General features: G+C 41.4%; 1 protein-coding gene across 3 annotated transcripts in view; it reads right to left on the reverse strand.

Moving 5' to 3' along the window:
- The window catches only part of SLC25A12 (solute carrier family 25 member 12), a 201,645-nt gene that overhangs the window by 63,600 nt on the left and 110,251 nt on the right, over nt 1-27,794 (reverse strand). For all 3 annotated transcript variants that reach the window (XM_055120201.1, XM_004601148.2, XM_055120202.1), the window contains exon 3: nt 19,634-19,776. In XM_055120201.1, the coding sequence (XP_054976176.1) occupies nt 19,634-19,776 (143 nt within the window). The remainder of the gene's footprint in view (nt 1-19,633; nt 19,777-27,794) is intronic.

Below are 27,794 nucleotides of genomic sequence, written 5' to 3' on the forward strand. Positions count from 1 at the left end.
GGATGTGGGGAGAAAGGGACTCTAATTCATTGTTGGTGGGATCCCTACTGGTCCAGCCTTTTTAGAAAACAATATAGGCATTTCTCAAAAAACTTAGAAATTGAGCTTCCATATGACCCAGCAATACCACTTCTGGGAATATACCCCCAGGATACAAAAACACAGCACAAATGACTTCTGCATTGTATGTTCATCGCAGCAGTGTTCATAATAGCCAAAATCTGAAAACAATCTGAGTGCCCAAGAACAGACAATTAGTTAAAGAAACTATTGTACGTCTATTCAATGGAATACTATACAGCTGTTAGAAAAAAACTGAAATCATGAAATTCACTTATAAATGGATGGACATGAAGAGTATCATGCTGAGTGAAGTAAGTCAGAAGGAGAAGGACAAACATAGAAAGATGGCATTCGTTTGTGAGATATTAAAAAAAAACAAACATAGTATGAACTAGCAACAATGAGAGTAGAAACAAGAGTTAGGATGAATGGTCCATGAATGGTCCTTGAGGTTGAAAGCCTGCCTCAAGGGCTGGGGGAAAGGGCAGTTGTGATAGAGAAGGGACTATTAAGACAATAATGATTAGTAGGGATGGCTCTGGATGGGAGATATGTGGTGAAAGTGGGCAAAGGACCAAACATGATGGCCTTCAGTATCTGTATTGCAAACCATAATGCCCAAAGAGAGAGAGAGAGAGAGAGAAGAAAAAAGGCGGAGGAGGGGGCAGAAACTGGGGATACTGGTGGTGGGAAATGTACACTGGTGGAAGAATAGGTGTTGGAACTTTGTAGGACTGAAACTGGATCATGAAAACTTTGTAACTATCTCATAGTGATACAATTTAAAAAACAAAACTATTAAACATATGGACATTTGAAAAAAAAACCCATAGGATCTGATCAGCAGAGCGTAGCAGGACCTGACCAACAGGCCTGTGGTGACAGGCTGAATATTGTTGGGAATGACCTCAGGGTCACTACTGGGAGCTCCCCCCAAATTATTAAATGGGAAATGAGTATATTGTCTATTTATGTATCTGAAATGTCAATACTTTTTTAATTTGGGGTTTCTGTTGTCTTGGGTGCCATGAATGAACCCAGGACCATATACATTTGAAACATGTTCTCTGACACTGAGTTACAGCCCCATCCTCAATAATAAAATTATTTACAAAAAGATCAAAACAGGAAGAAAATTAAAGTTTAATAACAACCCAACTCAGGGTTGTTAAACAGTTGCAAAATCTACAATGAAACTGCCTTCAACTTCATTTCCTAGCACGTACTTTTTTTCTTAATTAAAAAAAAAATTGGGAGGGGGCGGTTTTCGGTGACATACCTTGGTGGTGCTCAGGATTTACTCTTGGCCCTGTGTTTAGCGATCACTTCTGGTAGTGTTCAGGAGACCATATGCAGTGCCAAGGATTTGGACAGAGCTTGGCCACATGCCAGGAAAGAACATTAGCCTCTACACTATCTCTCCAATCCATAAGCCAAATTAGAGTCATCTTCCACAGCAAACTTGCTATGAAGGTTTCATATCATATTGCTGCTGTAAGTAAGTGACTGTGCATGCTACAAACAGCTTTTTATTTTTTATTTTTTTGGCTTTTTGGGTCACACCCAGCAATGCACAGGGGTTACTCCTGGCTCTGCACTCAGAAATCACTCCTGGCGGTGCTCAGGGGACCAAATGGGATGCTGGGAATCGAACCCGGGTCAGTCGTGTGCAAGGAAAATGCCCGACCCACTGTGCTATCACTCCAGCTCCAACAAGTAGCATTTTCTTTCATTTGTAAGTGATATGGTTTGGACAGCACACAAAATAGTAACTCCATCAAAAGGAATAAACCTAACTAATCCTTAATATGGCCTGTAGGTCCAGAGAATCTGATCTCTGTATACCTCCTCACTGCTTTCTGCTCTTGAGCTTACCCACTCTTAAGAGCATACATCCCAGAACAATGTATGCTCCTTCCATCACTCCGCAATTCATTCTCCTTCAAGCGACTTCACCATCTCCAAAGCTTTCTTTGCCTATTAATTTGCAGCCACTCTACATAGCTATCTCAAATATTTCTTCATAAAAATCATGTCAGGAGCACCAAATGACTTTGCATTCTTTATGCACTCTTACAGCAAGAATACACTTTCACTGCAAAGTATTTATTAAAATAATTATACAACCCAGAGCTGCAGATACAGTTCAGCAGGAGAGCACTTGTCTTGCATGTTTATGAGGACCTGGGTTCCATCCCCAGCACACATGTGCATGCACACACACACACACACACACACACACACAATATAACTCATTGTTTAAAGTCTAATTTCCCACCAGAAGATTGGCTTGTCACAGAGTACAGGATTGATTCAGAATAGAAACTCATGCATATTCTTGAATGAACTCAATTTAGAATACATGACTTTTTAGAGAGACAAGTTTGCCAACACAGTGTTATAAGAAAATGACTATATTTTACTCTTCATTTTATGCCCCTATTATGCCCCATTCATTTAAGACACACTTTACAACAAAATTACATTTTTTAATACTTAGAAATGTTTGAAATACTTCAGTTATACAAGCTGCATCATTTCCAAAGTAATGATGTAGATAGACTATGCCTTGCCCTTTACTGAGGGCAAGGCTCTGCAGTAACGACATCCAGAGCACTGCAACCTCTACCCTCATGGTGCCCATGCTAAAGAATCCTCAATAATACTTGGCCTCAACTGGTCTAACCTTTTGGAAAAGAATATGGACATTCCTCCAAAAACTAGAAATTGTGTTCCCATATGGCCCAGCAATACCACTCCTGGGAATATGCCTGGAGATGCAAAAATAAATAAATAAACAGTGGAAATGACATCTGCACTTGTACATTTATTGCAGCACTGTTCACAATTGTCAGAATCTGGGAAAAACCCGAGTGCCCAAGAACAGATGACTGGTTAAAGAAACTCTGGTACATCTACATAATGGATACTATGCAGCTGTTAGATGAAATTATGAAATTTGCAAATAAGTGGATGGACATGGAGAGTATCATGCTGAGTGAAATGAGTCAGAAAGAGAGAGAAAGACACAGAATGACTATACTCATTTGTGGAATATAAAGTAGCATGATATGAGACTAACGCCTAAGGACAGTAGAGATAAGGGCCAGGAAGATCACTCCACGGTTTGGAAGCTGGCTTCATGAGCTGAGGGAAAAGGCAGTTGGGATGGAGAAGGGAGCACTAAGTAAATTATGGTTGAAAGGATCACTCAGGATGGGAGATGAGTGCTAAAAGTAAACTAAGGACCAAACATGATGGCCTCCTAGTATGTGTATCATAAATCATAATGCCCAAATTAGAGAGAGAGTAAGAAAGAACATACCTGCCACAGAGGCAAGGGGTGGGATGGGGCGGGGGTGGCAGAAGGGATACTGGGAACAGTGGTGGTGGAAAATGTGCCCTGGTGGAGTGATGGGTGCTCAATCATTGTATGACAGAAACATAATCATGAAAGTTCGTAACTGCATCTCATGGTGATCCAGTAAAAAAAAAAAAAAAAAAAGAAAAGAAAAGAAAGATACTCAGCTAAATGAATCCTAAGAGGACTGACCAAACCAGCATTACTGTTCATCAGGCTTACATGTCACACAACACACTTCTGCACTCGTTTCCTACTAAAAAGTATAGTAAAACTAGAAATAATAACACAACTGAAGATACAAAAATAAGATTTTTAAGTACAGCAGAATATACTGAGTCAGAGAAAGATTACCTAAAAACACAAGCAGAAACCAACTATACTTCTCATGCAATATACATCAGCTGATGAATAGAGTGTATCAGGTCAACCCAACTTTTTTTGTTATGTTGTTATTGCTACTGTTTTGGGCAAGAGGGGCTTTGCCAGCACTGCTGGGGGGCACCAGGAGTACACGTGGCAGAGTCAGGGAAAATCCAGTTCCCTTGCATGCCACACCTGGGCTCCAGATCTGTGAGCTTCCTCCCTGGTTAAATGCTTACATTCTAAACATTTCATTTGTTTAGGTGCTACACTTGGTAATACTTGGGCACTACTTCTTCCTCTGTGCTTGGGGGACAATCCCAGTGGCATTTAGAGAACCATGCAGGACAGGGACTGAACGAAAGGCCCTTGCATGCAATGCATGTACTTAGCTCTCTCCAGATAGCTACTCTATCCCTCCACCCCCCTCCGCGCCCCCAGCAATGCCCAGGGCTTACTTCTGGTTCTGTGCTTAGGGAATCACTCCTAGCAGGGCCAGGGGATCACATGTGGTACTAGGGACAGAATCCCAGTCGACCATACTCTACTTGGCTATACAGTCTCTCCAGTCCCTGATCTATATTTTTAGTGGTCAAAAGCCAAGTGTTGGGGAGACTAGAGCAATAGCACAGCGGGTAGGGCATTTGACTTGCATGCAGGCGATCCGGGTTCGATTCCTAGCATCCTACATGGTCCCCTGGGCACTGCCAGGAGTAATTCCTGAGTGAATAGACAGAAGTAACCCCTGTGCATCACCGGGTATGACCCCAAAAAGCCAAAAAAAAAAAAAAACCCACCCCAGTGTTGGCAGAACTGTGAGAGGGTTCCAGCCACAACATCTGCAAAGTAGAGCAACACAGTTTCCCATGGTGCAGACTGCAGACAGAAAAACAAGAGTTTAGGAGCACTGGGGCCAGTGAGATAGTATAGCAGGTAAGGCATTTGCCTTGCACACAGCCAACCCAGTTTTGATCCCAACATTCTATATGGTCCCCTAAGCACTGCCAGGTGTGATTCTTGAGCGCAGAACCAAGAGGAAGCCTGGAGCACTGCAGGGTGTGGCCCAGAAAAGAGTCTGGGAGCATTCAAGTCTCCAGAAATCTAGTGAACTTCTTCATTAGTAGCCTCATATAAAAATACTCATGTACGCACCTTAAACTGGGTATGTGACTAGACTCTGTGCCCCAATAATTTTAGCAGCAGCAGGCTGAATGCCTTCACACAGTCTTTTTATATTTTTATTTTTTTATTAGTGAATCACCGTGAGGTACAGTTACGACTTACAAACTTTCGTGCTTGTGTTTCAGTCACACAATGGTCGAGTGCCCATCCCTCCACCAGTGCCCATTTTCCACCACCAATGGTCCCAGCATCCCTCCCCCCACCCTACCTTCCTCTGTGTCAGGGCATTCCCTTTTGCTCTCTCTCTCTCCATTTGGGTGTTGTCACACACACTTTCTGATACAGGAAGGAAGATCCACTTTTAGTGCTTAGCTAAAACAGCCCCAAGCTACAGAAATTTCTTCCTGAGAATTAAGGCAGGACAGAAAGAACTATGCAGTTACTCAGACTGCAGTTCAAGCAGGGAGAGGTCCCTGTTTTTGGTGCCATGTGTCTCTAGAGATCCACTGCGCTCTTTCATACAGGACAAAAGAATCCATGATTGCCCAAGGCTAGGCAGTATCTATATACGCACAAAAATTCCAGTCATTTTTAGCATACATATAGTAGGTGTATGCTGCCTTCAGAGCCAAGAACTCTCCCCTCACCACTCAAAGACCCTGGAGACACTGTGGTTTTCAGAACTCTGGGGAGGTCCTACACAGAGGAGAGGCACATTCTCATGACCACCTGTGGCCATGAGGTGCAGACACAGAACCCCAACAACTAAAGCAGGTTAACAGCACTCTCCACTCCCTTGGAAGTCCACAGAAGACTGACTCAGAGGAAACAACGAACGGCAGCAGATGACCATTGAAGGGCATTTGGAGAGGAATCAAGAATCAGAGATGTTGGGCTCAGATGAATTTGGTCAAATAAGGCAAGGGGACAACAATCTATACCTTGCTGATCCATCCCACCCGAAGCAATGAAAGAAACCCTACAGATGTCACTGTCACTGTCACTGTCATCCCGTTGCTCATCGATTTGTTCGAGCAGACACCAGCAACATCTCCACTGTGAGACTTGTTACTGTTTTTGGAATATCGAATACGCCATGGGAAGCTTGCCAGGCTCTACCGTGCGGGCGAGATACTCTCGGTAGCTTGCTGGACTCTCCAAGAGGGGCGGAAGAATCGAACCTGGGTCGGCTGTGTGCAATGCAGACACCCTACCTGTTGTGCTATTGCTCCAGCCCACCCTGACAGATGACTAAATTAAAATAACTACGATGAAAAAGTGAATGATACATAGAATTTATGATTAAAACACCTAGAAGAAGAGAAGTTTTTCAAGATATTGAAGCTACAAAGTAATTTCAAACAGAGGTGTTCGGTGTTGGATAACACACACACACATACACACACACACACACACAAGGGGAACAGGGAGCTAGCTCAAGGTGGCTGGGTTCATGCTTTGCATGTATGAGGCCTCAGTTCAATCATCAGCATCACACAATCCCCTGAGCTCTGCAGAATAGTAAGCCCTCAACAACCTGAGAAGTACAGGAAGGAACAGGACGGGGCAGGGATGAGGCAAGGGAAAGGGAAAGGAAGAAGGAAAGTAAAGAGAAGGAAGAGAGAAATCTCAATCTTGTAGCATAAGTGAGATTAAAGATAATATTTTGGTAATGAATTAAATGAAAGAATGAAAATAACAGCATCCTTCAAGAATTATCAGACTGGGGCGAGAGCAAAAATACAGCTGGTAGGGCATTTGCCTTGCACACAGACATCCCAAGTTTGGTCCCCAGTATCCCACATGCTCCCCGAGGAGCACACCAGGAGTGATCCCTGGATACAGAGCCAGGTGTAAACCCGGAACACTAAAGGGTGTGCCCTCTCCCCTCCCCAAAAAAAAAAAAACCAAACAAACAAAAAAGACTGATTAGAGAAAATATAAGAATAATGGGTATTTGAGGAGAAAGAGATAAGAAAATTAGCCTACTCAAAGAAATTTATAGCTGAAAACATCTCAAACCTAAGGAGAGGGGCTGGAGCGATAGCACAGCGGGTAGGGCGTTTGCCTTGCACGAGGCCGACCCGGGTTCGAATCCCAGCATCCCATATGGTCCCCTGAGCACTGCCAGGGGTGATTCCTGAGTGCATGAGCCAGGAGTGACCCCTGTGTGTTGCCGGGTATGACCCAAAAAGCAAAAAAAAAAAAAAACCCTAAGGAGAGAATCATATTTGTCTAGAAAGCTGATAAAACATCATATTTATAATGCAGATAGATGGATCGTAGAGATAGTAGAGCAGGCAAGGCGCTTGCCTTGCAAGTGGTAAATCCAGGTTTGATCCCCAGCATCCCATATGGTTCCCTGAGCACCTCCAAGAGTGATTTCGTTCAGAACTAACAGTGACCCCTGCACATCACTGGTGTGGCAAAAAAGCAAAATAAAGACATAAATATAATGCAGGAAGACTCACATAAAGGGCCCGAGAAATTAATGCATTTGTCTTATATGTGGCCAACATTGTTTGATCACTGCACTGCATAGGGTTCCCTGAGCACTGCTAGTAATGATTCCTGAGCACAGACCCAGGAGTAAACCCTAAGCACAGGCAGGTGTGGCCCCAAAGCAAAGAAAAAATATCTAAACATCATCGCACATTGTTAAACTACTAAAGACAAATAATAAGAAATGGTATTAAAGGAATTTTTTCCAGGGAGAAAAATTAGTACCTAAGGTACTTCATTAGACAACCAATATGCTTCTCACACAGACTCTACAGTCCAGGGAAGAATTAAACAACAGGTTCCCAATTTGAAGTCATAAAAAAATCTAGCCAAGAATAAACATCCTACAAAATTATTGTTAAAATATGATAAATAAATCAAGGCTTTCCTTGTTAGTCAAAGACAATGGAATGATGGAGTTTACCACTACCAGATCTGTCTCTCCAAGACATACCGAGAGGAATTCTTCTAAGGAAAAAACAAACAAGCCTCAAAACCTTAACATGATGGTAATAGTAAAATATATATGTATATATATAAAAGAAGCATCGACAAGAATAAAATTAGATAACAACAAAGGAGAGGAAGAATAAGATAATTTTAACTTTAAAGATAATGAACAAGTAGAGGGCTGCTTCGCTTGGCACTGCGTGGGCCCCCAAGCAAAGAGCCAAAAGAGTAGACCCTGAGCACCACTGTGTGTGGGCAAAAAAAAAAAATTAAAAGTCAGACAAATATACAACAGGTGATATCAGCACATAAAAAACCATTGTAGGGGCCGGAGCGATAGCACAGCGGGTAGGGCGTTTGCCTTGCACGCCGGCCGACCCGGGTTCGATCCCCGGCATCCCATATGGTCCCCCAAGCACTGCCAGGAGTAATTCCTGAGTGCAAAGCCAGGAGTAACCCCTGAGCATCGCTGGGTGTGACCCAAAAAGAAAAAAAAAAAAAAAACCATTGTAGGTGGGAAGGGGTGGGAGGCAAAAAAAAAAAAAGTCTTGGATAAGACATAAAATCCTTATGGTAACTACACACACACACACAAATCTGGAGTTGAGACACTTAGAAGAAAACTTGAAGAACTTAAATAACCAAGGAAATGGTAGATACCTCAGAAAAGAAACAACAGTGACCGGGCTGAAGATGTAGCCCAACAGACTGGCACCATCTTCCTTAGCATAGTGGCGCGTATCCCCACCTGCCAACAGCAGGAGTCAATGCCTTGTACACGGAAAGCCCAGGTTCAATCTCTGGCACTGCATTCTCCAAGTCAGGAGGAACCTCCAAGCACCAGAGTGTGGGAAGGAAAGAAGGATGAAAGGAAGGAGAGGGAGCAAGAAGAAAAAGAAAGACCAGACCAGAAATAGAAAATAACCAAAAAACAAGACAGAATGATTGTTTGACAGTAATTAAGCCCCATATATCTATAATTACCCTAAGTGTGAATGCTGTAACGTCACTGTTAAAATATAGTGTAACTGATATGCATGAGCTGGATTGGCAAAATGGCCATATGAATTAAGAATGGTATCTGTCTTTATTATGCACACAAAAACTTCATAGAAGATCTTAAAACAAACTCATATCTTTTAAATTACTTAAGCAGACCAACCACAAGTACAGAAATAGAAAAATTTCTCCCTACAACCAAAGAAGCAGACAGCTTCAGGCTTCACTAGGAAATTCTACAAACTTTCAAAGAAGATATAATACCTGATCTTTTTAAAGTCTACACACACACACACACACACATACACACACACACACACACACACACACACACACACACGTCAAAGATTTTAAAAGGCCAACATCACTATGACCTCAAAACCAGACAAAAACAGCAAATAAAAATAAAATTGAGGGGCTGGAGCGATAGCATAGCGGGTAGAGCGTTTGCCTTGCACGAAGTCAATCCGGGTTTGAATCCCAGCATCCCATATGGTCCCCTGAGCACCGCCAGGAGTGGTTCCTGAGTGCAGAGCCAGGAGTGGCCCCTGTGCATCGCCAGGTGTGACCCCCCCAAAAAAAAGAGCAAAAAAGAAAAATAATAGTAAGATTGAACCACTGAGAAATACAGATGAAAAAATCTTTAACAAAATTCTCTTTCTTGTGGGGGGCACACCTGCCAGTGCTCAGGGGTTATTCGGTTACTCCTGGCTCAGTGCTCAGGAATTACTCCTGAGCTGTAAGTGCTCAAGAAGTGCTCAGAGGGCCTTACCATATGAGATACCAGGGATCAAAACTGGGTCAACTGCGTGCCAGGAAAGTGCCCTCCCTACCCACTGTACTATCTCTCCAGCCCCATAGAGGTTTTGTTTTGTTTGGGGGGGGGCAGTATGTTGGGGCACACTCAGCAGGGTTACTGCCATATTCAAGAGTTACTCCTGGCTCTGCACTCAGGGATCATTCCTGGAAGGCTTTGTGGGAAGGAAGTGGGTGAATAATATGGGGTGCTGGGGATTGAGCTCAGGTCAGCCACAAGCAAGGCAAACGTCCTACCCGCTGTAATATCGTCCTGGCCCCTATCTACAAAATCTTGGCAATAGAATACATCAATACCTCAAAAAACACACCAGAAAGTCTGGTTCAAACATGCAAATTAATTAATGTATATCAATTAAATCAATGAATCACATCAAGAAAGATAAAAAATCACACGTCATATCAATAGAAACGGAAAAAGCCTTTGACAAAATTCAACACTAATATATAGAAAATCCTTCAATTAATAGGAACATATATAACAAACCCACAACTAGTATCATACTCTTAACATACTTATACTGGTATCAATGGTGAAAAACTGAAAGCTTTGAAAACTTTTCCCCTAAAATCTGGAATAAGACAATGATGTTCACTCTCATCATATTTAACATAGTTTTGAAAGTCCAAGTCAAATCAGCTGGACAAGAAAAGATATAAAAAAGGAATGCAAATTGAAAGAAAAGTCAAACCATCATTATTGGAGGATGACAAGATAATATAAATAGAAAATCTCAAAGAGGACACCAAAAACTCTTAAAAGTAAAAACAAATACAGCAAAGTGGCAGAAGCAAAATCAATATACAAAAATCCTAAAGTATTTCTATTAATAAACAATGAGAGAAAGAGAAATTAAGAAAACAGCCCTATTTATAAGAGCATAAGAAGTTATCTATTTCACACTTAATAAGAGAGTTGAAAGGCCTACACATTGAAAATCCTGTTAAACATTGTTAAAAAGAAGTAAAAGACAAAAGGCAATCAAAAGATGTACTCATGGACAGGAAGAATGCTGTAAAAATGTCTGTATTACCTAAAGCAATTTATAATTCAATGCAATTCCTGTCAAAATTCCAATGATATATATTTTTCTAACTTTATTTAATCACCATGAGATAGTTACAAACTTTCATGTTTGGGTTACAATCTCACAATGATCAAACACCCATCCCTCCACCAGTGCACATTCCCCACCACCAATATCCCCGGTATATCCCCGCTTTCCCACCCTGCCCCTGTCTCCATGGCAGACAATATTCCCCATACTCTCTTTCTCTCTACTTTTGGGCATTATGGCTTGCAACACAGACACTGAGAGGTCATCATGTTTGGTCCATTATCTACTTTTGGCATGCATCTCCCATCCCAATTGGTTTCTCCAATGATATTTTTAAAGAAACAAAACAATTCTAAAATGTATGTAGAAACACAACAGACCCCATCCAGAGAGATTGGAGAATGAGGGAGAAGAAAAACAGGAGAATCATCTTTTTGAGTATAAGCCAAAAACCAACAAATAAATAAATTGGGGCTAGGGCTAGGGCAAAGTGCTGGAGCATATACATGCGTTTCATTCATAAGTCTTTTGTGGGAGTGGAGAGGGTAGGGGGTTTGGGCCTCACCCAGCAATGCTCAGGGGTTATTTCTGGCTCTGAACTCAGGAATTACTCGTAGCATTGCTCAGGAGACCAAATAGACGCAGGAGATTGAACCCAAGTCAACCCAAACAACCCTCTGTGCTGTTGTTCTGGCCCTTGTGCATAAATCTTCAAATTCTGTCCCCCACCCCCCCAAGATGGCTGCTGACCGTATCACTGGGCCCAAGTATGAACCATCAGGCTATACCAGCAGACCAAATATTTTGGGGAGTGGCCCGAAGGCCCTTCCTTCAGCTTGGGATAATCCCCAATAATCACATCGGTTTTTATTCCCAAAAGAGGTCCCAAAAATCAGACACCAAAAAATGTAGTCACCAATTCCCTGAAATAGAGAAATACAGCTTTAAGCTTCAAGTTTCAAGTTCAGTATTACAACCTTCTGTGTTTATGAGAAAGTCAGACTTATTCCTTAACTAGCAAAGGTCATAAAAAGTTGGCTGGCAGAATGCATTTGGCTCATAGCTGTGGGGTTTTGGCATGCTAAATAGAGTTTTTATAGTTGTATCTGCTGCCAACCAATTTGGCAATAATTTGGCAAACAAATTTGGATATTTATGTGAAATCATATTTGTCAAAAATATCCCATTTTCTGACTTCCTCGAGAACTTATGAGCTGGGGGAAAACTAGTCCCAAATATCATCAGCCCCTAGAGGCTACCAAGTTGTGGAGTAAAGAAACCACTGGTGGGCCTGGAGAGATAGAACAGCTCCGGACAATTGCTTTGCTTGTAGCTGACCCCAGTTCAATCTCTGGCACCATAAGGCTCCCAAGCACCCCCTGCCCCCGGAGTAAGCCTCAATCACAGAGCCAAGAGCAGCCCCTGAGCACCAATGAGGTGGCCCAGATTGTCTCCTGCCACTCTCAAAAGAAACAACTATTTAGGTCACACTTTGTTTTTGTTTAATGAGGATGAGAGGAACCTTCACTTTTTATTTTTTTTATTTTTGGGTCACACCAGAGATGCTCAGGGGTTACTCCTGGCTTGTCACTCAGGAAGTACTGGGGGGGGCGGGGTGAACCATATGGGATGCTGGGAATCGAACCCGGGTTGGCCGCATGCAAGGCAAATGCCCTAGCCATTGTGCAATCACTCCAGCCTTGAACCTTCACTCTTTCAAGGAGGGATGGTTTTGTTTTTGCTTTGCTGGGTTGAACCTAGCAATAATCAGTGGTTACTCCTGGCTCTGTGCTCAGGAATCACCTTGGTAATCCTCAGAGGACCATATTGGGTGCTACGGATAGAATTTGGGTTGGCTGTGTGCAAGGCAAGCACCTTGCCTGCTGTACTATCTCTTTGGCCCCAGAACCTTCACTTATTAACATAATTGCTGCTTGACTTCTTACAAAGAACGTGTGTAAATCTTATTTTAATATAATTAATGTGATTTTTAAATTTTTTATCTAGTACTTTTTTTCACTGAATAGAAATTCCAAAAGGTTAATAAACTAATTTCACAAATTTTAAAAACTATTTTATGCATAAAAAATTCTAGGGTCCTTGCCTTGCACACAGCTGACTAGAATTTCATCCCCAGCACCACATATGCCCCCCCATTCCTACCATGAGTGATTCCTGAGTGCAGAGTCAGGAGTAAGCATTAAGCATCGCTAAGCACTCCCCACTCCATCCCGCAAATAAAATACTTTTATATCTGTAGACCATTAAAGGAAAATACTTATGAAAAAGCAAGGGGAACGTATCATTTTCTAAACTCTGAGCTAAATATAGAAATCATGGTAGAAGTTAGTTTCAAACAAGCAACTGTCTAAATATTTCAGATCAGATCACACTATAATAGTCCCTAAGACCAGCATTCAATACATAAAATCACTCTGCTTTTCATTATACAACCAGAACTTCAGAGTTTAAGCCACAATCTCACAACTAATACTTGGCTAATGGCTTTTCCTTTTAGACAATCCATCATGCTATTTATATCAGACAATAACGCTGCTTCTCTGGCTCTCCACAGTAAGCATTTGTATTAAAACACTCCCTCCACCTTATCTTACCTTATTTTACTATCTAACAGAGGAAAGGGCATGAGAAAGAGAAAAAGGAGAGAAATTCAGATGCTAAGAAAATATGGAGATGGGCAGAGCACAAGTTTAGGGTACTGATTACTCCTAAACTTACTTTTCCCACACATTTAAAGAAATCACTGGGGCTGGAGCAAGCGATAGCACAGCGGGGAGGGTATTTGCCTTGCATTAAGCCAACCCGGGTTCGGTTCCCAGCAATTCCAGATGGTCCCCCGAGCACCACCAAGAGTAATTCCTGAGTTCAGAGCCAGGAGTAAACCCTGTGCATCACCGGGTGTGACTCAAAAAGCAAATAAATAAATAAATAAATAAATAAATAACTTAAACCTGTCCCTACTGCTGCAGCTAATTTGAATTTGGTCTGGGGTAACTATAAGCAATCAGAAGCAGTGCTGGGGCTGGGAGATAACACAGCAGTTAGGGTACAGACCAACTAGGTGGGCGACCCAGGTTGGATTTCCGGTGCTACAGTTCCCCCAGGCCTGCAGGAGCGGCCTGGGGAATCCCCAGCATTGCAGAGCCCAGGAAGCGTTGCATCTTCCAGTCCTGGCTTTGAAGAGCAGGCCAGCTGGTTGAGAATCAATGAGAGGGACCCCAAGCCTCCTGAGCATTGCTTGGTAGTATGGTCCCTCCTCCCCGAAAAAAAAAAAAAAAAAAAAAGAAGCGGTGTTATTTCAAGTTACAGAGCTATGAAGCTCACCATCCTAAAATCCAACAGAACCAAGGAACACATGTTGTACCTTCTATCTAGGAGCAAGGGAGGGGCTGGGATGTAGCTTGTCTTGCACATGGAGTGCTATCACTCCAGCCCCATATGAAACATTCTTAAGCAAACATTATCTACATTTTTTTGGGTTTGGGCATCACTCAGCTTTTCCCAGGATTTCCCAGGTTCTATCTATCCCCAGGGCCACACACATACGCACACCCAAAAAAGTACTGAGCTATTCTGATTTTTCATCTCTGCTCTAGGTAAAGGGGTGGGAAACTGGAAGTGAGCAGAGGGAGAATATTTTTATCTTAGTGATTAAAAGAAGAAATATGAGCTAAAACCGAAACAAATTGCCATACTGGGAAAATCAATCAAGCTGTCTGGCCCTTGTTTTCCTTAACTGTTAAACAAGGCAGAACCAGGAGTCAGCCCTGAGTACTGCCAGGTGTGGCCCAAAATCCAAAACCAAAATAAAACACAAAGTTATGGGAGGAAGGACTGCCTACTTTGAAAAAAGATAAATATTGTCAAAGTCTTTAGTTCTCTTGAAATAAAAAGTATTTAAAAACTTGAACAATGTTACCTAATGCTTTTGAAGTCAGAGAGCTATGTGAAAGCCTGAGAATTCAACCAGAAACTCACTGATTCTGTTCTGTATTTCAGCAAGTTCAGGAACTTCAGAGGGCCAGAAAGAGAGTGCGAGGAAGTGAAGTCTATACCTTGCATGCACAAGGCTCTACATGACCCCCAAAACACCACGTAGTGGTGGCCCCAGTCCTCATGGCTTCCGGGCATTGCTGAGGAGGTTCCTGCCACCCACCCACCTCCGCCCCCTAAGTTTTAAGATCATTCACAAATAGGAGGTTAAAAGTAGGTTGTGGGGCTGGAGCAATAGCACAGCGGGTAGGGCGTTTGCCTTGCACGCAGCCAACCCAGGTTCGATTCCCAGCATCCCATATGGTCCCTTGAGTACGGACAGGGGTGGTTCCTGAGGGCAGAGCCAGGAGTAACCCCTGTGCATCACCAGGTGTGACCCAAAAAGCAAAAAAATAATAATAATAATAAATAAGATTTAAAAGTAGGACATTACAGCCAGAGAAATTGTATAGCTAATAGGGCGTTTGCCTTGCACATGGCTGATCTGGATTCAATCCCCAGCACCCATCATGGTCTTCCCTGAGCTAGCTAGGCGTCATCATGAGCACACAGAGTCAGGAGTAATTCCTGAGCACTGCTGGGTGTGGCCCAAACACAAAACAAAAAATATATAGGAGGGTAAAATTTTGTATTTTCTGCTTTTAGGAATAATATATATGCTTCATTAATTCATTTATAATTTTTATGATCTAAGAATCAGATTTTTTACCAATCCTAATCTCATTCCAAAAGCAGAGGGACAAAAACCTTCAAAGTTTTAAAATACAAGTGTTTTCCTTTTTTCAAGTGAAACATTCTTATTTTATTTTTTTTTTCTTTTTGGGTCACACCTGGCAATGCACAGGGGTTGGTTACTCCTGGCTCTGTACTCAGGAATTGCCCCTGGCGGTGCTCAGGGAACCTTATGGGATACTAGGATTCAAACCCGGGTTGGCCACATGCAAGGCAAACACCCTACCTGCTGTGTTATCATTCCAGCCCCATGTGAAACATTCTTAAGCAGGCATTATCTACATTATTTTGGGTTTGGGTGTCACTCAGCTTTTCCCAGGATTTAACTCCTAGCTCTGTGCTCAGGGATCACTACTGGCAGTGTTGGGGGATTAGATGGGGTGCTAAGGCTCAAGCCTGCATTAGTCACATGCAAGGCAAGTGCCATACCCACTGAACTCTCTCCAGCCCATGTTTTGTTAACTAGTCAAAGCCCATATCTGATTCCCATTTCTCTAGCAACTTAAACTCCTAATTCCACATGATCACTCATGAACGTCACCACTCAGCTTGTGGGAACTTCATGAAGCTTCAAAAAAGTATCTTTTGAGATGGTCTATAACAAATGATCACAGAGAAAGCATCTAAACAGACAGATACATCCTGAAAGCAGGTTTCAGACCAAATTTACTGTCACTGTCATTCCATTGCTCATCGATTTGCTCGAATGGGTACCAGTAACGTCTCCACTATGAAACTTGTTACTGTTTTTGGCATATCGAATACACCACGGGTAGCTTGCCTGGCTCTGCCATGCAGGCGAGATACTCTCGGTAGCTTGCCGGGCTGTCCGAGAGGAGCAGAGGTATCAAACCCGGGTCTGCTGCATGCAAGGCAAACACCCTACCCGCTGTGCTATCACTCCAGCCTGCAACCAAATTAATAACAACAAATACTAACAGTTCCTAAAAGAGCTAAGTGGTAAAAGAGCTAAGTGGTTTTGGTGGCTTTTTTTTTCTTTTTGGGCTGTATTTTGTTTTGTTTTGGCTTTGGTTTTGCACCACATCCAGCTCCAATGATACTCAGAGCTAATTCATCACTGCACTCGGGTATCACTCCTGGCAGGGCTCAGGGGACGTCAGAGTGATGCTGGAGACCTAATCTGGGTCGGCCACATGCAAGGCAAAAGCCCTCACACATTACTACTCTCTGGCCCCAGTTAAATGGACTCTAAATAAATTTTAATAGTTCTGAAGAAGGAATTTTGATTAAATATCACATTACATTTTGTATACTTTATAACCTAGTGACTCTTGAGATCTAATGACCAAACAGTCCATTGAAATTTATCAGCTAATTTGAGTTAAAACTTAACAGACAAAATGTATACATGTTCCCCAATATCTACCACTGATAAATAACTGATAGAATATTTTATTTATCTGATATAAAGAATAATCTATGACATAAACTATAGATTTAATACATTGTGCTAGATTTTTATGGGAAAATAATTAGTTGTAGTGGCCAGAGATAGTACAGATGTTAAGATGCTTCCCTTGCATGATGCAGTGTCCAGTTCAATTTCCAGTATCACATGGTTCCCTGAAAGCCAGAAAAGCACCCCACCACTAGCATAGACTCAGGGCTACCACTACCACAAGCACTGTCAGGTGTGGTCCAAATCCTCCACCTCCAAAGAAAAGTTAATGTAGTACCAGTCCTGAACTTAAAGAACTTACTATAACATTTTACTTTAACAGCCTTTTAAATAGATTGTGCTACATGCATGTTAAATTATCTATAATCTGACTTTATTTACAGTAATAAAAATAAATTTTATTTATTTAAGAAGGGGGGTATTTGGGACCAAATCTTGTGGTGGTCAGAGATTACTCCTGGTAGTACTTGAGGAATCAACTGTTAGGCACCAAACAGGGGCAGGCAAGATGCAAGGGAAGCACCTTACTCCCCATACTATCTCTCTAGCACCCAGTAATAACTTTTTTTAAATGCCTTATTGCTTAGATTTTCAAAAATTTTGCACAAAGCCTCTACAGGTCTGAGAAAAGACTCAGACTCTCTTAGAAGTCTGGGGATGTATGTTGTAATTCACATAACAAGGAAAATCTTTATCACTCATACCAGTATTACATTCACTAATTAAGTGTTTTGACTTAATATACAAAAGCCTGCTTTTAATCCCCTAGGATCAAGTGAGCTGACACGCTGATAAGATGCACCTTGTCATTTTCTGTGACTGCGCATGCTCAGAAACTACCAGCTCTAAAAATACCTCCAGGACTGAGAGTCACGAGCCTGCAGCATAGTCAAAGCCTAGCACAGACGGTCCCAGCTCTACCCCTCTCCAATAACTCCAACAGCAACAAAGCAATGCCACAGCCAAACCAAAAAAGTATCTATAACACCACCTGCCGCACCTCAACACACACACACACACACACACACACACACACACACACACACACACATACACACGCCACTTAATGTTTTATGCCACTGCCTTTTTCTTTCCCGGATTTCTTCCTACTTGTCCAACCACCAGGAAGTCCCACTGGCCTCGTCAGATTTTATTAATAGCCTCTCCTATGATGCTATGCTGAGTATCCAAACATAGTTAACCATGCTTTCTTGGGCTTCTTTTGTACCCTCTATGACTTCTTTTACAGTGCCTCAATGCAAAGCATTACATTTTTTGCTTCATCTTCCCATCTCTAACTAGGGGAATGGCTTCTCTTTTTTCTTTTTAATTTTTAAAATTTTATTGAATCATAAGATAGTTACAAGCTTTCGTGTTTGGGTTACAATCTCACAATGATCAAACACCCATCCCTCCACCAGTGCACATTCCCCACCACCAATATCCCGGGTATATCCCCCCTTTCCCACTCTCCCCCTGCCTCTATGGCAGACAATATTCCCCATACTCTCTCTACTTTTGGGCATCATGGCTTGCAACACAGACACTGAGAGGTCATCATGTTTGGTCCATTATCTACTTTCGGCATGCATCTCCCATCCCAACTGGCTCCTCCAGCCATCATTTTCTTAGTGATCCCTTCTCCATTCCATCTGCCTTCTCTAGGGAATAGCTTCTTACGGCAAAAAAAACCAATAATGCTTAGCATTGGTAGTGTTCAATATTTGTAAAATAAATGAGTAGACAGATAAAAAGTACTCTAAATTTTTCAAACTGGAGACAGAGTATAGCAGGTGTGGGTGGTGGGCCCTACCATGCAGGCAGCTGACTCAGATTCTATCCACAGCACCCCTTATGGTCCCCTGGGCCGGGTCAGGATTAAGTGATCCTTGAGTGTAGAGCCAGGAATAAGCTCTAAACAGTCAGAGATGGGTGTGGTCCAAATAAACAAACAAACAACAAACAAAAAAATTTGTCTTCACCTAAGTTCTTCTCTGATTTCATTTTCTTCATAGCATTTCTCTTCATAACCTGCTATAATTTTATTTTATTATCTTTTCACAATTTATTCACTGATTTAATACATAAAATGGAGTAAGTACTCATTATTTACTGAACAAATGAAATATACTTAGTTACATAAAGCCCATTCTACTGAAGATAAAACTTCAGGGCTGGAAAGACAGTATGGAAGTCTGCACTTGCCTTGTATGTAGCTCTGGTTTGATCCCCAGCCATACATGTCATCTGAGCACGACTAGGAGTAATCCCTAGCACAGAGTCAGGAGTAAACCACAAGAATAGTTGGGTATGGCTCCCCAACAAAAATGAGTTGGAAAAAAATTAATGTCCTTATCCAACTATTACCCAAGATAATGAACGATTCTTCATATGTAATTAACAACAACAATAACAAAATACTAGCACCTTTGATAATGATAACAAATAGCATTGATTTTATAAACTTTTAAGGGCAAGATAAGATTTCTTAAAATTAAAATTGTGGATGGTCATAGGTTTTTCCAATCTTATTTTGTTTTCTTGATTTTAGTCCATACCTAGCCTGGCTATTTCTGACTCTGCTCAGAAGACCATGTGGTGCCAGGGATCAAACCTGGGCCTGTCGAATACAAAGCATGCACCTAGTCTCTGAGCTATCTCTCTGGCCCTTTTCTAATTTTAAATAAGATATACCGAAGTACTACTTTTCCAAAAGTATATAAAGATTTTTACCCATCCTTGGTTTGATCAGCTACTCCTGCCAAGAGTTGCACAATCTTGGGGTTGCTGTTTGGATCATTATACAGTCCAAGGTAGCGCTGGACAAAGTCCTCCGGGGTCATGTAATGTTCTCCATCGACCTCAGTACTGGCATACTGAAAAAAAAATGCATGTTTAAAAATTTAAATTATTAATACCATTTTGTAATCAAATGTTTAATGAAAAGAATAAAGGCTGGTAAAAAAAATCAAGTTGATAATAAATACATAATTCTCAATACAGTGAAAAAAAGGGGAAAAAACCCAGAGGTTGATTTAAGAACCCCAGTACACATGCTGGAGCATATAGCACAGTGGGCAGGGCATTTGCCTTGTACGTGGCCGACCTGGGTTCGAGCCCCAGCACCTTATATGGTTCCAAGTACCGCTAGGAGTAATTCTGAGTGCAGAGCCAGGAGTAACTCTGTGACCCAAAATGCAAACACACACACACATACACACCTAGTACAGTACTAATCTATACATGAACATAAGGCTTGAAAATATAAGTCACAGAAGCCACACACATAAGGCCACAAGCTGCATTGTTCCTCTTATGAAACGTGCACAATAGGTAAGTCCATAATAACAGAAAGAAAGAGCAGTTGCCAAAAGCTAGGCGAAGCAGGAAATGCAGAGGAACTATTTTAACAGTGAATGGGGTTTCTTTTTAGAGTGAAGGGAACGTCCTGGAATTGGTGATTGGTGCATAACATCGTAAGTATACTTAAAAAAAAGTAGTGATTTGCATGCTTTAAATTTAAAATATCTTTTTTTGGTTTGGTTTGTTTCCTGGGCCACACCCAGCTGCGCCCAGGGTTTACTCCTGGCTCTGCACTCAGGAATCACTCCTGGTGGGGTCAGGGGTCCTTATGGGGTGCTGGGGATCAAACCTTGGTGATAGGCGTGCAAGGCAAGCACCCTGCCCACTGCTCAATCTCTCTGGACCCAGGGGCTTACACATTTTACCTCTGGGGCCTGACTGAGGCTTGCTCACAAAGCTGTGCTCATCGGTGCTGGCCCGAAAATTATGGTTGTAGTGCTCATCAGGAGTCACACTGCAGGGCTCACAAAAGTGCTCTCCAGAGGTCACACTTTCTACGGTTTTGGACTTCTTTTTTGTTGTGGTGCTCTCCAGGGGTCTCGCCCCCTTTGGTAGTGCTGACACACACCTGGCTGCAGTGCTGCTGGAAATCACTGTGGAGTCAGACATCTGAGATGGCAAAGCTACTCTAGGCTCAAACAGCTGAGCTATCTGGATCATGGTCAACAAATGAGTGGCACTGGGGACTTTAATTCAAGACTACATGACTGGAAGGAGGTGCTCAAGAACACTACATTTTTAAAAAAATTTTTAAAATTTTATTGAATCTCCATGAGATTGTTACAAGCTTTCGTGTTGGGGTTACAATCACACAATGATCAAACATCCATCCCTCCACCAGTGCACATTCCCCACCACCAATATCCCCAGTATACCCCCCTTTTCCACCCTCCCCCTGTCTCCATGGTAGACAATATTTCCCATACTCTCTCTAGCCATAAGGCTTGCAACACAGACACTGAGAGGTCATCATGTTTGGTCCATTATCTACTTTCGGCATGCATCTCCCATCCCGACTGTTTCCTCCAGCCATCATTTTCTTAGTGATCCCTTCTCTATTCCATCTGCTTTCTCCCCTCCACTCATGAAGCAGTCTTCCAGCTATGGGGAAATCCCCCTGGCCCTTGTATCTACTGTCCTTGGGTGTCAGCCTCATGTGATGTTATTTTATATTCCACAAATGAATGCAGTCCCTCTATAAGACCACTACATCTTACCTCTCTTTGCCTTACTTATCTTTTTATAGGGGAAATACCCGGAGTGGGGGAGGCCTAAAATCTTCTGGTAAAGCAAGTCTGGGGGTGGCAGGAAAATGTGATACCAGAGATCTTGTGGTGCAAGAAAAAACTGGGAACTTCCCTAAGAATGGAGCCAGGAGTAGACTATGAGCACTGCTGGTATGACCCCAAAACAAAACACCACCAACAACAATTATTTATAAAAACGTACTTTTCTGTAAACAATTTAAAAATAAAATAATCATGATGGGGGCCAGAAAGAGAGTACAGTGGGTAGGGCACTTGCCCTGCAAGTAATCAACCTGGGTTTGATCCCCAGTATCTCATATGGTCCCTCAAGTCCCACCAAAAGTGATCCCTAAATGCACGGTTGGGACTAACCCCTGAACACTACTGAGTGTGGCCCCCAAACAAAAGCCAAACAAAAAAAATTGTTAATAAGGAACTAAACACACAATACTAAATTAGAATATATGAGATGGTTTACGGTGTATCTGTTGTCTCTTCACAAGCATTTAAGTTTTGCTTTCTTAACTTAGCAGATGACAACTTTCAAAACAGGACAAACAATATGAAAACATTTCAAAGTTAGTATAAACAAAAATGTGGCAATTATCCATCCCGTTTTGCCACAGAGTTATCTGATATGTAATACAGAACGTAACTGCCAAGGCTACTACCACCCTCAGAGCACGTGGGAGCACACACATGCACAGATGTAGTGAAAGTTTACTGCACTGATTGAATCACCAAGATTTCAAAACATTCTTGGCTTTACAGTAATCAAAAACTAAAGCAGCCTTAACACAAATCACCAAGGCCACAGCAGCCAATCAGGAAAACAAATGCTCTTGTTGACATGAACTGGAAACAGGCCTTGCCACTCTCCACGGCTTTATAAATGATGTCAGGGAATCATTTACCCTGAGGTATCTTACTAGTGTTTTCCCCAACTCTCCTTAGTCTAATTTAACTTGATTTAAACTGGAAGATAAAGTGTACAAAGCTCAGAGAGGGGAAAAAAAAACCACAAGTCTTCTCAACCACATGAATCAGTACTTGACTTTAGCGGGAGACAGTTAACTAATTAACTCATTAGAGACAATTACTTGGCAGTACCAGTGGGCCTGTTAACGAAACACAGAAAAGTCAAAAGAATTTGGAACTGACACTACAATCAACCCACAGTCAGTCAAAACGCTAAAACATTTTAGGAATTACATTTTAGGTTAACAGAGAAAAGGAGTTAACTCAAACATTTGAGATATATTTTAAAGTTTTATTATATTAATTATTAATCTATAGAATTTATCTATTTCCTGCAACATTTAAATGTACTAGCATAGAACTATTTATACTTTTTAAAACATACAGACCTGCAAACAAGGAAAGAACAGTTTTGGGAAATTTTTTTTTAATCAACTTATCAGTGATTTATAATTTTGTAGGCTTTCAGGATTTAGCTTTATTCATTTGTGTATGTGTCAGTGTAACTATCTCCACAGTTCTAAAAAATTGCAGGGACTAGAGCAATAAACAGCATGTAGGGCTCTTGCTTTACACGCAGCCGACCCAAATTCAATCCCTGCCACATCATATGGTTCCCTGTACACTGCCAAGCACTGATTCCTGAGTCAGGAGTATCCCCTGAGCATTGCCGGTATGACAAACCACCCCCCAAAAAACAAAACCTCGCACATATGGGACATATAAAGAAACACATATGGAAGAATATGTTTCTCATATAAAGAAACAGAGTAAGGGGACAACAAATGGTCAAAGGAGACTGTCTACAGAACTACGCTTACCTGGGAGGAAGGGCGGCTAGGAGGGGCCCTTGGGACCCAAGCGGAGGGAATCAAACATTCTGGTAATGGGTGCGGTGTTGGAACGATGTGTGTATGAAACATATAATTAACAGGATCTCAATGACGATGGCAAAATAATAAATATATCATGATGAACTTGGAATAGTGGTTCTAAAATGGAGCTCAGGACATCCGGTCCCCACGCACCTCGCCACAGACAATTCTCAACCAATCGGGCCAGAGGTTCAGTGCAAGGGCTGGAGAATGCAATACTGCCGGGCTCTGCTGTGCCAGGGATATTCTGGGCCACCTGGCTGTGCTCAGGACTCCAGGGGTAGGCCTGATGATATTTGGGGGACCATGTGGTGCACACACATCCACTGCTGTACTATCGTCCAGATTCCCAAAAGTATTAATAAAATACTATTGAAATAAGGATGAGGAGCCAGAGAGACAGTACAGGGGGTAAAGCCCTTGCATGTGGCTGACCAGGGTTTAATCCCCGGCAACCCTACGGTTCCCAAGCACCACCAGGAGTGATCCCTGAGCTAGAGCCAGGAATAAGCCATGAGCACAGCCTGGCGTGGCCCCAAAACAAAAAATAAATAAAACAAGAATGACCCACTTTAAATAATTTAATAACTACTTTTAATGTTCTTATTTTAGTCAGCTGAACAATATTCTATAAACAGATACAAAAAAGTAAATACAGTCTACAAATAACACATACGGCTAAAAATAAAAGAGGTAGGTTGTGTTTCTGAAATCATCTCTTTCTAATCCAAATTATTTGAGTACTAATACTAATGATACAAAGTGATACAAAGTAACATAAAAATAAGATGAGGGGCCTCCCAGACTAATAATTGTGTTAAAAACTTAGTCAAGTAACTTTAATAGATCAAGTAGTTTCATATTATTGCCATTTTATGCCTTTATCATTTCCAAGCAAACTAGATGAAATGAACCAGACATTATATCCATCCTCCAAATAACTTAAGAGTCAAACATTTGCCATTTCAAAGTTGTCTCTTAGGCAGTTGTAAATCCTTCTTGGGCAAAAAGTCAAGGACACAGGAAAGACTGAGACGAGACGTAGCTGACAGTATGTGAACAAAAATAGCTGGTCTATTTTCTTGACTTAACTTTTTCTAAGCTCAACTCAAGTGGTTTCAATATAAAAGTACACATTGCCTTCCAAACTTTTAAAATCTTTTCCAGAAATATTTCAATGCACATTAAGTAGATTCCTAAATGTGTGATACAGTCCAAGCTTAAGAAATAAAATGGGGTCTGGAAAGAGAGGACAGCAGGTAGAGTGTTTGCCTGGCACAGAGCCAACCAATCCAATCCCTGGTACCAAATATGGTCCCCTGAGCCCTACCAGGAGTGATCCCTGAGCACACAGCCAGGAGTAATCCCTGAGTACAGCCAAGAGAGGCCAAAAACAAAAAAGAAGAACATTAATCTTATGGGGAAACTAGAATCTTTGTATATTTAGTCAAAATTATTGTTGATAAAATGATGTATAATTTCTTATACAGACTTAAGTTGTAGATACACCTCTAATATCAAATAAGAAGATCACGTTATCTAGAAGTGACCTGCCCATCTAATCAACAGATCAGCATATCAAGACCTCACTTGACTAGAATGAATTGGATAGTAGCAACTCCTTTGCAATAAACTGACTTTAACCTTAAGTGAACTTTAAAATACATACAACCCACAGCACAGGTTTACTAAGAAGTAAATTTTATGAAGAGTTTACATACAACCCTAAACTTCCATAAGTAAGGGGGAAAAGATTATTTTAAAATTTAATGCTGTGGGGCTGGAGCGATGGTACAGCGGGGAGGGCATTTGCCTTGCACGCGGCCGAGCCGGGTTCGATTCCCAGCACCCCATATGGTCCCCTGAGCCAGGGGTAATTCCTAAGTGCAGAGCCAGGAGTAACCCCTGTGCATCGCCGGGTGTGACCCAAAAAGAAAAAAAAAAATTTAATGCTGCGAATGAGTAAAAGATTCAAACCATCTAAATAATATAAATTACTTGTTTTAATGGTTCAAGTTCAGAAGTAGACTCTTCAATGTTTTATATTGTAAAATATTTTTCAGAGATTATAAAAGGAGAAATCTAATCAAAAAGGTTTTTTGAAAATTATACAGCATAACAAGATCAAGAATTTTTCTGAGTATGTGCTCCAAAACCAGGTAGTTTTTCTAGAAGTACTACTTTTTAAGCCAAAAGTAGGTAGAAATCAAATATTTTAGATCATTTTACACTCTTTGCTTGTTTGTTGTTTGGCAGTCATACCTGACTTTTTCAGAGCTTATTCCTGGCTCTGTGCTCAATCACTCCTGGCGGGCTCAGATGATCAAATGGGGGCAAACTAGGCCAGCCATGTGCAAGGCAAGCACCCTACTTGCTGTACTACTCCTCCAAATAATTCTGCACTCTTTTAAAAACATTAACTATAGGGGCTGGAGTGATAGCACAGCGGTTAGGGCATTTGCCTTGCATGCAGCCAACCCAGGTTCGAGTCCCAGCATCCCATATGGTTCCCTGAGCACCGCCAGGAGTAATTCCTGAATGCAGAGTCAGGAGAAACCCTTGTGCATCGCTGGGTGTGACCCAAAAAGCAAACAAAACAAAACAAAACAAACCATTAACTATGAGCCAAAGGCTGGCATAAAGAGCTGGGATACACGCTTTGCATGCAGTAGACCAAGTTAAATTGCTGGCACTATAAGGTTCCATGAACTAGGAAGAGTTCGAACCCACCCCCCCAAGCCCCACCAATACCATTTACTAAATACCAACCATATATATGGGGTACTATGGTAATAGGGTAGTAATGATCAACAAAGCATCTTTGCTGCCCTAAAAATACATAAAGTGGATGGACATGAAAACCAGGATCAGAAAATCGATTCTAATTTTCTGTGGTATTAGTTTGTTGAATTTTTTTTAAGCCAGTCAAAAGCTAGTTAAAATTTCTCCAAAGATTAGGATCTTGAACACCTAAGTACCTGGCAATTGTAAGGCCAACGTACATTAGAACACTGCTATAAAAAGCAGAGTATTTTTTTTTTCTTGCTTGCTTATTGAATTGTCCTGCATTTGTCCAAACATGAAGTTGTTCTAACTCCTCTCTTAACTACAAACCAACGTTTCCTTGAGACTGGCTTCTACTATTCTTGATTCTACCAGAAGATTGGTCCTGACTGGCCTAAGCAGCTTCCTCTCTACTTATCCAACATGTGACTGTAACCTGAGTCAAAACAAACTATTCCTGCATGATTATGTTCCAGCTGAGATGAACTGGTATTTTCAGATCTTAACATCCTTGCAATTTCTGAATTTCCAATGACTGTCACAAAGTTCGATAACTGTGATACCCACAGAGAGCATTTTCCACAAAGAAAATGAATTATATGAACCACAGAAAAAAAGGACATGTATGAAGGCCACAGCTGAGCACATGAAGTTCATCTTCTTGCTATCCTTCACTGTTACAGCTCTTACTCCTAACAAATAGAAACCAGATTTAGTCACGAATGCATGCCCTTTTACTACAGAGTATCCTGCATAATGAGCAAAGATCATGATGGATCTGGTATATAAACTGTTACAATAATACAATGTGGAATTCAAAATCTGAAATGCGTATGATCACATTAATTGTAAAAACTATTGAGCAACATTAATATTTTTAAACAAAATTTAAAATTTAAATTTAAAACTGAACTTAAATTTAAATTTAAAACTTAACCTTAAAACTAAATTTAAGGAGCTGGAGCGATAGCACAGCGGGTAGGGAGTTTGCCTTGCACGCGGTCGACCTGGGTTTGATTCCCAGCATCCCATATGGTCCCGTGAGCACCACCAGGAATAATTCCTGAGTGCAGAGCCAGGAGTAACCCATGTGCATCGCCAGGTGTGACCCAAAAAGAAAAAAAAAAAACTAAATTTAAAACTAAACAAAATTTTAGTGATTCAGAATATACACACATGAGAAAAAGACTATTTTATACAGCTAATTTTATTTTGGGATTCTAAGAGCCATACTCAGCTGTTCTCAGGGAATACTCTGGCCCTAATCTCAAGGGCTGCTCCTGAAAGTCAACCATAGTTGGGCACATGCAAAGCAAATGCCTTAACCCTATACTGTCTCATCAGCCCCTATACATCTAACTCTAATAACAAACACTTTCAGTTTCATCCTTCTCATACTCCAGGGGGAAAAACATTCTATTTGATTATGCAAAGAAAATTCTCTGGAAATCTGCCTTTCTAACTCAAACTGTTATAACAGCTTCTATAAACTGTTATGTGCTTATTTTTCTTTTTTTGCTTTGTTTTAATATTTTTATCTTTACAATCTATTGAAGCTAATCCTAATATCAACTACTAAACAATGCAATTCCTGGGGCTGGAGAGATGGTACAGCAAGTAGAACATCTGCCTTGTACCTAGTCAACC

This window comes from Sorex araneus, chromosome X, assembly GCF_027595985.1.
Source record: "Sorex araneus isolate mSorAra2 chromosome X, mSorAra2.pri, whole genome shotgun sequence".
NCBI lineage: Eukaryota > Metazoa > Chordata > Mammalia > Eulipotyphla > Soricidae > Sorex > Sorex araneus.